The 12,734-nt window shown below is 60.5% G+C and overlaps 4 protein-coding genes across 7 annotated transcripts in view; 2 read left to right on the top strand and 2 right to left on the bottom strand.

Annotated features, from left to right (window-relative positions):
- SIK3 (SIK family kinase 3) overlaps positions 1–9,011 on the top strand; it is a 68,996-nt gene extending 59,985 nt beyond the window's left edge. For 3 of the 4 annotated variants that reach the window (XM_057384847.1, XM_057384845.1, XM_057384846.1), the window contains 6 exons: positions 491–836; positions 1,242–2,107; positions 5,638–5,798; positions 6,451–6,583; positions 6,849–7,016; positions 7,332–9,011. In XM_057384847.1, coding sequence (XP_057240830.1) covers positions 491–836; positions 1,242–2,107; positions 5,638–5,798; positions 6,451–6,583; positions 6,849–7,006 — 1,664 coding nt within the window. In that variant the 3' untranslated portion in view covers positions 7,007–7,016; positions 7,332–9,011. The remainder of the gene's footprint in view (positions 1–490; positions 837–1,241; positions 2,108–5,637; positions 5,799–6,450; positions 6,584–6,848; positions 7,017–7,331) is intronic. The other variant, XM_057384844.1, reaches the window with a different exon arrangement.
- TAGLN (transgelin) overlaps positions 1–12,734 on the bottom strand; it is a 158,220-nt gene that overhangs the window by 80,199 nt on the left and 65,287 nt on the right. The window lies entirely within an intron of this gene.
- On the top strand, positions 9,950–11,490 carry APOA1 (apolipoprotein A1). The gene is made up of 4 exons (XM_057384861.1): positions 9,950–10,030; positions 10,174–10,229; positions 10,440–10,593; positions 10,668–11,490. The coding sequence occupies exons 2-4, from the start codon at positions 10,187–10,189 to the stop codon at positions 11,263–11,265; spliced, it is 795 nt and encodes a 264-aa protein (XP_057240844.1). The 5' UTR covers positions 9,950–10,030; positions 10,174–10,186; the 3' UTR covers positions 11,266–11,490.
- APOC3 (apolipoprotein C3) lies at positions 11,840–12,578 on the bottom strand. The gene is made up of 3 exons (XM_057384864.1): positions 12,396–12,578; positions 12,158–12,281; positions 11,840–12,016 (listed from the first exon to the last, which is right to left on the bottom strand). The coding sequence occupies exons 1-3, from the start codon at positions 12,451–12,453 to the stop codon at positions 11,920–11,922; spliced, it is 279 nt and encodes a 92-aa protein (XP_057240847.1). The 5' UTR covers positions 12,454–12,578; the 3' UTR covers positions 11,840–11,919.

Raw genomic sequence — 12,734 nt, 5'->3', positions numbered from 1 at the left:
CAGCCCAGCCCAGCCCAGCTCAGCCCCTGCACAGTTTGCTGATGATGTAAAAGATTCTCCATCTGGCAGCAAAGGCTGGTGTTATGGAGAGCTGGCGAGGAGCTGCCAGCTGGAATGTGCTGTTGGGTTCCTTGTCACAAGATCCTTACTTATCGCTCCCGGGGGTGGGGAGGAAGGGCTGATATTCTCGGGTTTATGCAAATCGCTGTCAGCTCCGCGGAGTTTCTGTTTCGGTGCAAGGGGCTCTGGCTGTGACCTTTGCACGCTGGCACGGCGTGACAGAGCACCCRTACGGGCACTTCTGGGGCTCCCAGCCTGGCCCAGAGTCATGGAGTRAATCATGGCATCGTCGCCTRGTTGGGCTTGGAAGGGACCTTAAAGATCATCCCTTTCCAGCCCCCTGCTGCAGGGGCTTAATGCRAGCCCTGTCCAGCAGCTCTCGCTCCCAAACCTCCCCCCAATGCCAGCTGAGGGTCTTTGTTCCTTGCAGGTGCTGCCTCCCAGTCCCAGTTCCAAGGGATGCCATCCCACAGCAGCATCTTCCCGCAGTCGGGTAACTGCTCCCCGCCCCCGACCATGGGGCTGACGTGCCTGGCCCTGCAGCAGCAGCAGCAGCAGTCCCAGCAGGTCACCATCCAAGTGCAGGAGCCCGGGGACATGGTGGGCAGCAGCCTCCTGCCCGGGGCCTCGGTGGCATCCCACACTCGGGGGATGTCCCTGAGCCCCAGCGCCAGCCAGATGCAGATGCAGCAGCGCGCCAACCTGATGGCTTCCCTGAGCTACGGCCACCGGCAGCTGTCCAAGCAGCTGAGCGCCGACAGCGCCGAGTCGCACAGGTGAGGGCTGCTCCATGCCTGCTCTGTGCCTGCTCCATGCCTCCTGCTCCCTTCCTGCTGCTCCCTGCCTGCTCCGTGCCTGCTCTGTGCCTGCTCTGTGCCTGCTCTGTACCCGCTCTGTGCCTGCTTCGTGCCTCCTGCTCCTTTCCTGCTGCTCTGTGTCTGCTCTGTGCCTGCTCCTGGCTCAGGGAGCACTACTGAGAGCAGGGAGTGTGCATCTCAGGATGAGACATGGTGTCCTCGCCAGTCTGGGTTGTGCTTGCCCCCTCCCTGTCCCTGGGAAGGAGTTGGTGAGCCAGGCCAGTGTTGCTGTGCCCGGGGAATCGCCTCCCGTGCGGGAGCAGCTCTGGCTCCTGCTGAGCAGTGTGGTCACTTGTCCTTTTCCTTGTCCTTGACCRTGAACAGGTATCCCCCCGCCAACTACGACCAGGTGCACTTACACCCCCACCTGTTCCCGGAGCAGCCCCGCGTTTCCCCCAGCAGCTACAGCCCGTCGGGAGGGGTGGGGTTCCCTGCAGCCCAGCAGGCTCTGAAGGTCCCGCAGCTCGAGCAGTACCCCAATTTCCCTCCGAACGCACATCAGCAGCAGCAGCAGCACTACACGGCATCGGCACTACAGCAGGCACTGTTGTCCCCGACACCTCCCGACTACAGCCGACACCAGCAGGTACCGCACATCCTCCAGGGACTGCTTTCCCCCCGGCACTCGCTCACGGGGCACACGGACATGCGGCTGCCCCAGGCAGAATTTGCACAGCTCATCAAACGGCGGCAGCAGCAGCAGCAGCAGCAAGAATTCCAAGAGTTGTTCAGGCATATGAGTCAAGGGGATGCTGGCAGTATGGGCACCAGCATGGGACAGAACCTCTCGGAGCGCCAGTCGTTATCTTTGCCTTATCAGAGTGCTGACACCTACCACCCCCAGAGCAGCCCCCAACATCTCCTAAAAATCAGGGCTCAAGAATGTATCCAGCAGGTCCCTGCCTCCGTGCCACCACCGCCGCAGGGATACGGACACCAGCCAGCCCTGTTCCACTCGGAGAGCATGGAGGAGGACTGCGCCTGCGAGGGCAACAGGGACAGCTTTCCTGACAGTAAGAGTTCAAACACATTGACCAAAGGTTGCCACGAGACCCCTCTGCTTGTAAACGCAGCAGGGCACGGGGACCCCGAATCTTTGCTAGGAACTGCTAATCCTGCACAGGAGCTGGGAACGCACCAGTACAGGCATCAGCCCGCGCCCGGATTCAGGAATAAGGTGCCCAGCAGAGGTAAGGCTCCCTGCTGCCCGTGCTGGCCACATGTCCATCCGTGCTGGCCACATGTCCATCCGTGCTGGCCACATGTCCATCTGTGCTGGCCACATGTCCATCCGTGCTGGCCACATGTCCATCCGTGCCAGCCACTCACCTTGGTGCCCAGGACACCGTCCCTCCCGGCACGCCAGGGCTTTCCTGGCATTTTTTGCATAACACGGAATTACTGAGATTCTTTCTGGCTTTTGTGGCCTGAAGTAAATWGCAGGCACAGCCTCTGTAATAAACAGGGTTGAATAAGGAAGGAGCCCGATGGGCTGCTTCGCTCAGGAGTTTGACCTACTTCTGCAGGCAGGTAAAGACCAGGCTGCAGCCTGCTGCCATCTTCTCAGGGATGCTGTGTGGTGGAGTCATTCTTGTTGGTGATGTTCCCCATTCCCTGTAAACACGGGATGGGAACAGCTCACCCCACTGTAGCAGTGTATCCGTTTATTCCTGCTCTTACACACAGCCCCTCGAGTCCAGGCACTGCTAAAGCTCCCACAAGCACASAGTGAGTGTTGCTCAGTGTCCTGTGGCTCCAGTGGCCTCTCTGGCACTTYRGGAAGCAGCAGCAGCAGAAAGAATCTATCCCTGTTTGAACTGGGAAGGGTGGATTTGGAGRGAGTGAGTTTAAACTTGCTTTAGGATCTGAAGACCTTTCCTGCTCCTTGGAAGCAGCTGTGCCTTTGCTCCTCAGTGGCTGCTCTGGCAGAGAATTCCTGCTTGAGCTGTAATCACAGGCTCCTCTGCAAAAAAACACCCCTGAGCCCCTCGCTGAGAGGGCTTTGAGGAGAGGCTGGGCAGGCAGATCAGTATTCCCTGCAGGATTGGGGTGCTGGGCTGGAGCCACCAGCCTGCCCTTGGCACTCAGGGCCCTATTGCAGAGGAGCCGTGTCCAGAGCCCAGCTTTGTTCAGGGACACAGCACGGGTTTGTTGGGAAAGTACCGGGCTGGAACAGGCTGGCTTGGAGAGCTGAGGGGCTGCCAAGCCCTGACCCCCCAGAGCRTGGGCGGGGGGCAGGGACAAGGCAGGGCTGTGCTGAAATCCTCCGAAATTCTGAAWTCCTGATCTGTTTGCTCTTGGAGCTCCACTTCCCTGCTCTGTTTGGAGTGGGGGGATTGCCCCAGGCTCAGGGGAGGTTGGGGGCTCTGCTCTGGAGGGGCATTTGGTACCGATCCTGAGTCTGAGTCTTGTCCCTGCAGCCTGTTAGATGGACAGGGAGGTTTGGTCAAGTCAGAAGCCAAATCTCTGCCCCCACACTGCTGGTGCGAGAGCTGGGTACACAAGGGAGAAGGACTTTAGACTACAAGGCCTTGTAAATGAGTAAAAGCAAATAAATGTTTACAAATAGGCTTGTGTAAGGCCTTCTGACAGGGCTGTTTGTAGTAAACTATGTCCTGGGATGCAACTGCCTGTACCATTTTCCTCATGGCCTCAATAACCCACTTGGACTCAGGCCTGCGCTGCTTCAGGTCCAGGCAGAGTCACCTCAAAGCTTCCCAGGTACCCTTACCTCCACCAGATCCTACACCCCTGGGCTTTCCCACTGTTGACCTACACCAAATCCTACATCTCTGTGCTTTCCCACTATTGACCTACACCAAATCCTACATCACTCAGTTTTCCCATTATTGACTTACACCAAATCCTACATCACTCAGTTTTCCCATTATTGACTTACACCAATTCCTACATCACTCAGTTTTCCCACTATTGACCTCCACTGAATCCTACAATCCCCTGTTTTCCCAGACTGTGTAATGAGGCTGCAGATTGAGGGGTATCTTCTCCCCACGTGTGTTTTCCCTGGAGCAGAGTGACTCTCCATGGCTCGGGGGTGTCTGTGCTTCCAAGGGCACGTGCTGACGCTGATCACAAAGCTCTGMATGTCTGGAGCATCTGCCAGGGATGGCACCGGGGACCTTGAGAGCTGCCCAGATCTGTTAGGGATGTGACTGAGCTGCCCATGAGCAGCCCTGCTCCAGCTTTGCTCCAGCTTTGCTCCAGTGTAGCCRTTCTGGGAGCGCTGCCCGTGGGAATCCTGCCTGGGGGAGCCGAGCTGGCGGCAGCGCCGTGCCAGTGTCACATGCCAYGGTGGCACAAAGGATGGGGGATGAAAGGCTCTCCTCTGGGGGCTGGGGGTGTGAATTCGGGGTGTCTGTCTCTTGGTCCAGAGCAGCATCCCCAGAGGTGCAGGGCTGGCATTGGGAAGCAGCTGTTTTTTGGGTCCTGGCTGATGGAACTCGTCACCCGCGGTGCAGGGGCTGGGGCCGGGGCTGTTTGTGGAGCTGGAGCAGCAGGCTGCTGGCCCCAACCACTGTTCCCACAGTTGGAGCAGCATCCCAAGCAGTGTGTGGGTGGCACTGATCCGCTAACATCTGTTACCTCATGTTTTCCTTCGTGCTTTTCCGGGAAAGCTGACCGTACGTTAACCGCACGTAACCCCGGGGTTGTGCAAAGCAGGGGGAGGCTGCATCTCTGCCTGCCCTGGGACAGAGCAGGAATGGCACATTCCCGATGRAGGAAGGGCATGGGAGCAGTGTGCCAGCTGTGCTGTCCATGCTCACCTCACGGGGAGCAGCGTGGGGGCCACATGGGCTGGATCCTGCTAAATCAGATTTTGGGACTGCCCTGTACCGGMCCAGGAGCTGGACATCGGTGATCCTCATGGGTCCCTTCCAACTCGGGACGTTGAGGATTCTTTGAGATCTCTTTGGTGGCAGTTGCAGTGTCCCAGCACAGCAGGACACCCATTCCCACTGGCCAAAGGCCTGGGAAAGCTCTGCCTTTGTGAGGGATGTCCCTGCAGCTGCATCACCTCGGGGCAGCGCAGCCACCTCGGGGGTTTGTGCTCGGCAGGGTGTGCGCTCCTCGAGYTCAGCCCCGATGACAGGCTCCTCCATGGCTCAGGACTTTATCCAAAACATCTTGTACTTGATGACGAGAGGCTTTGCCTGATAGGAATGTGGCCTTTGCCCCCGGTCACAAGAGCTTGCAGCGCAGATGGACTTTGCCAGGCAGAACACTSGTGTGCTCCCGCAGCCAGRCTGGGGAAGGGCTGGGAGAAGTCATCTGATAAAAGTGAACATCCTGGCCAGCTCTTCAGCAGGATTATGTTGCTTACAATTGCCAAGGGGCCCTGCTGGAACATCCCGTGTTGGAGGCTCCCCCAGCTCTTGTGTAACGATGTGKGCAGGGTGGGGGTCGAGCTCGGGCTCGAGGGGAAGGGTCTGGTTCCTGTGCTSGTGTCCCTCCAGATTTAGGCTGCTCTTGCAGACCTGGTGGGAGGCAGCCAGCATTGGGATCTTTTGGGATCTTAATCCTGGAGGGAGAAGCCCCAGTTCAACTGGGGGCAAACCAGAGCAGCTGGGGGTGCTGTCCTCACTCTGCCAGCATGAGGCATTTGTGTGGCACCCCRTTCCATCCTGCAGTGGCACACATGGCTGGGAGCTCCAGTTCCTTGTACTAACCTGTCATTTTTCTGTCCCATCTGGTTTTCAAGAGTCCATCGTAGGGAACTGCATGGACAGGAGCTCGCCCGGCCAAGCCATGCAGGTGCCTGACCACAACGGCCTGGGCTACCCCGTGCGCCCCTCGTCCAGCGAGCAGCGGCCCCGCACCCTGCAGAGACATCACACCATCCAGAACAGTGATGATGCCTACGTAGGTGCCTCTGCCTTCCTCAAACAGCCTGGCCTGGCTGGCTCTGGCCACTCAGGGCTCCTGTGGGTCCTGTGGGTCCTGCGGGGCTGGGAAGGAGCTGGTTGTGGTAGCCCACACCTCGATGCTCTGCTCCCTGTGGGGTTTGGGGTGCTGGGACCTGTCCTGCCCAAATCTTGCTGCCTTCTGCTGTAGGTGACAATGTCACTTCACTGTTCAGTGGTGCCTAGTGACAGGATGAGAAGCAATGGCCTAAAACAAATGTTCCATCTGTGGAGCATGTTCCTTCCAACATGAGGAAAAGCTTCCCACGAAGGGTGGCAGAGCTCAGGAAGGGCATGGCATCTCTCTCTTTGGAGATATTCCAAACCCACCTGGACATGTTCTGTCACCTGTTCCAGGTGTCCTTGCCTTGGCAGAGGTTTGGATGGGATGATCTCCAGAGCTGTGCTGTGATYCTGTTAGTTCAGATGGGTTTGGGCTATTCAATCCATTCTTTGGGGGGATTCTGGCTGCGCCCAAGCTGTGCCTGATGCAGTTCTTGTCCTTCCAAACCCTCGCTGGAGGTTTGCAGRAGCTCCCTGGGCACCATGGGCAGATGGGAACAGCAGGATGCTCTGCCCTGTGACATCTGTCTGTCCTGCTCTCCACACAGGTGCAGCTGGATAACTTGCCTGGGATGAGTTTGATGGCAGGAAAAGCTCTCAGCTCTGCTCGGATGTCGGACGCCGTGCTCAGCCAGTCGTCACTGATGGCCAGTCAGCAGCTGCGTGACAGGGACAGCGAGGGTGAGCCCTGGGGCTGCTCGTGTGGCACAGGGGGATGGGGACAGCTCCTCGGGGGCTGCGGGGCTGAGTCTCCTCTTGGCCCCACAGAATGCGGGGAGAGTTTGGCACATGTGGCACGGGGGGACGGGGACAGCTCCTCGGGGGCTGCGGGGCTGAGTCTCCTCTTGACCCTGCAGAATGCGGGGAGAGTTTGGCACATGTGGCACAGGAGGATGGGGACAGCTCCTCGGGGGCTGCGGGGCTGAGTCTCCTCTTGACCCTGCAGAATGCGGGGAGAGTTTGGAGGATGAAGAGCACCCGAACCTGGGCGATGGCAGCCAGCACCTCAACACCTCCTGCTACCCCTCGACGTGTATCACAGACGTCCTGCTGAGCTACAAGCACCCGGAGGTGCCCTTTGGGATGGAGCAGGCGGGGGTGTAACCAGGAGGGGGTGAGTGTCCCTGTGTCCTTTTGTCTCCACGCCACACCTCGGGCTGTCTCCATGGCCTCCCTTCCAGGGGTCTCCTCCCTGCTCATTGCCCAGGGCTGGSGTTGGGATATCAGCTCACAGCTCCTGTGCTGGGGCTGTTTGCTGTCCCCACATTTGCCCAGGGGCAGCATCCCTCCCTTCTCCCAGGCTTGTGCTGCTCTCCAGACCCCTSTGCATGGCAGGGTCTGCAGGAATGGCCTGGCAATGCTGGAGGGCTGTGGGAAATGTGCCATTCTGGTGTCTCATGACATCTCTGTTTCTCTCTCTCTCTTGCAGGGTTTGTGTACAGCTTTGAAACGAAAAGGTCCATTTTAAACCAACAGTATCTAGCAGCATTGCGCCAAATTGCCGTAGTATTTCTGACTAACTGGAATACCATGGCCCCTTTCCTCATCCTCACTTCATCCAGTGTGTCGTTCCTTTGGGTTCTTTAATTTCTGCCACACTTGCCTGTGAGTCCAGCTGCACCCAGAGCCCTGAGCCCAGCGTGGAGGGAGGATCAGCCTGGGTGTGGGGGCTGCTCTGGGGTGACCCTGCCCGGGGCCCCAGGCCGGGCTGAGCCTTCCTAGAACCTGCCCCGAGCAGGTCCAAGGGACTGGAGCTGCTCCTGGATGGAGGCCACRCTCTCCTTCACCCTGTCTGCCTGCACTGGGGGATCCTGGCAGCGCTGCCGGGGCCCTCCCCACCCCGGTGCAAACCACTTCTTGTCTCACCTCTGTCTGCTCTGTTCCCTCTCATGTGTTGGGGTGTTGACAGGATCACCCCTGCCCTCCCCTCCCTTTTCTTTCCAAATCTGCCACGACTTGGGGTTTTTTCTTTTCCTGGCTAATGTAGGGCAGACGGATTTTTCTTTGTTTCCTTCGCTTTTCCTCCTGATCACGTAGGAATTGTTTTTTTTTGGTAAATGTTGTTTTATTATTATTGTTATTAATAAAAGGCAAAAGGAATTTCTGTTTGAGAGAAATTTTTAACTAGATTCTGTTCTATATGAATTGTGACTTGCACCTTTTGTTCAAAGTATTTTATTTCTTTTAACGACATTGTACTTGTGACTGGTTTTCTCTCGTGCCAGTGGCGACAGTGGTAATTCTCCTTTTACAGCTGGGACGTGCAGAGGTCTCTTCTTTGTCCCTTTTCCATCCTTTCCGTGGTGGATAGAGCAGGAAGCCCYTCACCCCACCGGGGCTTGGGAGCCTGTGGTGTCACCCTTGCCTTTGGGACTTAAGCTCCAGTTCAGATCCTTCTTACTGACATTTTTCTGGAATATTTTTTAAAACAAACTAAAGGAAACGTCAACCCAGCCCTCCTGACTTTGCACAGAAGGAAGTGTGAAACCAGCACGGCAGAGGTGACTTTGCTATCCTCACCCCGCGCCTCTTCCCGGCCTCCCCTCCTCCGGGAGAACAATGCTAACGGGAGAACAATGCCAACAGCTCTGCGATCCCGAAAATCAGAGAGAGGAGGGAAGCTCCGAGCCCCTCACCCGGCTCCTGCGGGCTCGGGGGGCGCGGGGAGCCCGCCGGACCGAGCGGGAAGGGTGGGAAACGCGGGAAGCCTTTTGCTCTGTCCCTTTGGTTCGTTTTCCTTTTGTTTACATGACACTGTATCCTGGGAGAGTCGCCGGGCCCCCCCCAGCAGCAGCCGCCCCGCAGGGCCGCCTCACCGTGCCATCCGCAGTATCACACTTTTTTTATCATGGCTTTGTATTGTAGTAATCAATACGCGCAGTATATGTTGAATGTATATTAATATACTTTGCTATTATTTCTGTTTTTTGGAAATGTCAGAAGTATTTTTTTTTCTTCCTCATTTATGTTGGACTAAAAACGAACAGGAAAAAAAAAAAAGAAACGTTTCAGTAAATCTTCAGTCCATTTTTTTGTGGGTCACTTGCAACTAGTCAATTAGTTGGACAGTGGGATCATAACAAATAAAACCATGATTATGATCTTCCCTGGGCTCTTGTTTGCCTTGTTGCTCAACGCCAAAGCTCAAGGGGCAGCAGCCGCCGTGTTCCCAGTCCATCCTCGGGGCTGTCACTTCCCCCGGGCTCCACAGCCCTCCCWGTTTGGGTTTCCCAAAGCCCCCCTGGCACTTGCAGTGCCCCCGTTCGATTTCCCAAAGCCCCCACAGCACTGGCAGCTCCCCTGCACCCCGAGCCCTGCTGCTCAGAAACGGGAACATCACTCTGCAGCCGCTGCCCGTGGCGCTGCCAGCCCTGCACACTGTCCCAACAGGGGACATGGCCACTGTCTCCCTGTCCCCTCTCTCTGTACCCTCTCTCCATGTCCCCTCTCTCCCTGTCCCCTCTTCCTGTACCCTCTCTCCCTGTCCCCTCTCTCCCTGTCCCCTCTTGCCAGGCTGGACCCAGCCCTGTTTGTTTGATTGCTGTGGATCCCTGGGCTGGTGGCAATGGGGCAGCGATCCCTGGGGTTGGCTCGGGATGAGGGGTTTTTGGGGTGCCGGTGCCCGCTCCGAGCTGAGCCGTCGCTTTGCCCGTGTCGGGCAGGGGCAGCGCTCCCGGGCCCCGAGCGCTGGGGACACAGCGGGCAAAGGGGGTGGCGTGAGCGGTGAAGGACGGGGCACAGACCCGCGGCCGAGGCGAGGGGTCCGGGTACGGCCGGCCAAATCCCTGCGGGAATAAACCTTGTCCCCGGGCCGGCGGCCAATCCCTGGGGGCTGCGAGGGGCCCCGGCAAGGCCAGCGGGAATCTGGGTCACCGGGAGCGTAAACAGCTCCTTGGCCGGCGAGGCGCGTCCCGCGGGGAGCTCCTGTTTGCTCGCCGCCCCTGCCAAGCCGCGCTCCTCGGCCGCTGCTGCGCGATCCTTGAACCCTGCGCGCCACATCGCCCGCCGGGAGCGCGTTCTTGGGCCGCCGCGCTGGCTTATCTCCGCGGAACTGCCCCTCCGGCATAAATAGCGGCGCCGSAGCCCCGGCCCCTCAGACGGGACGAGCAGCAGCGGTACAGAGAGCTGGTAAGAGCCCGGGCTGCTCTCAGGAGCCGCAGGAACCGAGCGCTGCCCATCCCCGGCGGGGACCCTCGAGCCGGGCTGGGCTCAGCCCCGCCGGGGCCGCTTTTGCCGGGGCTGTTCGAGCCCAACTCTCGCTCTGCCCGCAGGTCCAGCGTCAAGATGAGAGCCGTGGTGTTGACCCTCGCCCTGCTCTGCCTGACGGGTAGGTCCGGAGCGGGATGGAGCGGCACGGGAGGGATGGAGGGACGAGCCCGACGCGAGCGCTGCTGGAAGCCGCTGCTTTCCGAAGCGCTTTGCGAGCCGGGCTGGAGCCSAGGGGCTCCCTGGAGCCCTCCCGGGCCGGGCAGGTCCCCGGCAGGGCTGGAGCCGTCCCCGGGCGCTGTGTCCTGAGCACACCCGACTGTCCCCGCAGGCACCCAGGCCCGCTCCTTCCTGCAGCACGATGACCCCCAGGCACCCCTGGATCGCCTCAAGGACATGCTCGATGTGTACCTGGAGACAGTGAAGGCCAGCGGCAAGGAAGCCATTGCCCAGTTCGAGGCTTCCACCGTGGGCAAACAGCTCGAGTAAGTGTGGGGTGTGATGGGGGGCTGGCGGGGGCACCCCGGGCGCCGTGTGTGACYTCCCTCTGTCCCCGCAGCCTGAAGCTGGGTGAGAACCTGGACACGCTGGGCGCAGCCGCCGCCAAGCTGAGAGAGGATATGGCCCCCTACTACAAAGAGGTGCGGGAGATGTGGCTGAAAGACACCGAGGCCCTGCGCGCCGAGCTGACCAAGGACCTGGAGGAGGTGAAGGAGAAGATCAAGCCCTTCCTGGACCAGTTCTCTGCCAAGTGGACGGAGGATCTGGAGCAGTACCGCCAGCGCCTGGCCCCCCTCGCCCAGGAGCTGAAGGAGCTGAGCAAGCAGAAGGTGGAGCTGCTGCAGCAGAAGCTGACCCCGGTGGCCGAGGAGGCGCGGGACCGTCTGCGCGGGCACGTCGAGGAGCTGCGCAAGAACGTGGCCCCTTTCAGCGATGAGCTGCGGCAGAAGCTGAGCCAGAAGCTGGAGGAGATCCGCGAGAAGGGCATCCCCCAGGCCGCCGAGTACCAGGCCAAGGTGGTGGAGCAGCTCAGCAACCTGCGCGAGAAGATGACRCCCCTGGTGCAGGACTTCAAGGAGCGCCTGACCCCCTACACCGAGAACCTCAAGGCCCGTTTCATCAGCCTCCTGGAGGATCTCCAGAAGAGCGTGGCCTGAGCCGCCGGCCGGCGCGGCCAGGGACTGACCCAGCCCCTTCCTGCAGCTGCCCTGGGTGCTCCCTGCCCTGCCCCGGGGGCTCTGGGGACAGGCTGCAGGAGCCTCGGGCCAGCCCAGCCCYAGGGTGTCCTCCCCGGAGACCCCCTCCTCCCCTAGAATCCCTCCCCGACCCGGAGTCGCTCTCAGCTTTGCCTCCCTTTTGTCAAATAAAAGTGACTTAAGTTATTGGAGCTCGCTCAGTCTTTGCAGTGGATGCTGGAGGGGGTGAGGGGTGCTCTGAGCTGGGGGTCTGGGGGATGCAGAGGGACTGGGGGCACACGGAGCTGCTGAGGGGTGCTCTGGGCTCGCCCTGCACTGAGCCCGGCTCTTCCCGAGGTGCAGCAAGGCTCGGTCCCACCCAGAGCACCGGGGCGTGGTGGGACTGGATCTGCAGAGCTGTGGAAGCAGCACCCGGCTCCCGCCGCCCTGGGCACCCCGAGGTGGCCGTGTGTACCCCAATGTTGGTCCCTGTCCCAGCCCTCCCTTCCCCGCGGGTCACTCTCCTCATTGCCAGCCCCAGTGATGCCACCACAGCCTCTGCTTCTGCACTTTATTGAGAGCACCACGACAGCGGGTGGGAGCGGGGGGTTCCCAGCCCCGACAGCCCCCACGGGGCTACGCGGACGGGGTCTTCTTCCAGAGCTCCGCCAGCTGCTGCTTGAGCCACAGCAGCCGCTGCTTCGCCAGCTCCGCGTTCTCCGACAGCCACTGCCTGCGCGGGGAGTGGAGGGGTCAGCTCAGGGGGTCAGATCGGGGATTATCTCGGGGGTTATCTCGGGGGTCTGATCGGGGGGTCAGCTCGGGCTCCCCGGGGACAGGGACAGGGGTCCGGGCTGGCGGGGGTCCGGGGCACCTGGCCTGCCGCGCCGCGTCCGACTCGCGGACTCTGCTGAAGGCGTCCTTGGCCATGGCCGTGGCTTTGTGCGCCAGCTCCTGCACCTTGTGCACCAGCTTGGGCTCCTCGGGCGAGTCGGCCCCTGCAAGCACAGCCTGGTGGGACGGGGGAGCGGGGCCCGGGGCTGTGCCCCGCGAGTGTACCCCCGGCTCTCCGAGCCCCGAGCCCTCCCCTGCGCGGCCCCGCTGTCCCTTACGCGCTCCCACCGCCAGGACGGCCGTGCAGGCGAGCAGGAACAGCAGCGACGCCTTCATGGCTGGGGAGAGAGCAGAGCGCACGGTGTGGGGCAGCACGGGGGTCCCGACCCGACCGCGACCCCTTCCAGCACGGCCCCGGGGCTGTCCCCGCTCACCTGTGCCGGCTCTGTGACTCGGGACAGCCCTGCGCTCTCTCTTTATACCCTGCCACGGCCGCCCTGGGGGATTCGTGCAAAGGTCAGGGCAGGGCGCGGGGGGAGCAGGGGGGCTGCAGCCGGCCAGGAGTTGGGAAATGCCGCGGGGACGGGGCGTGCGGGGCCCGCGGGTCCGTGTGTGTG

This window comes from Malurus melanocephalus, unplaced genomic scaffold (genome assembly GCF_030028575.1).
Source record: "Malurus melanocephalus ecotype Western Australia unplaced genomic scaffold, MMel_1.1 scaffold_751, whole genome shotgun sequence".
Taxonomy (NCBI): Eukaryota; Metazoa; Chordata; class Aves; order Passeriformes; family Maluridae; genus Malurus; species Malurus melanocephalus.
The sequence above is the reverse complement of the archived record's forward strand: the minus strand, read 5'-3'. Positions and strand labels throughout refer to the sequence as shown.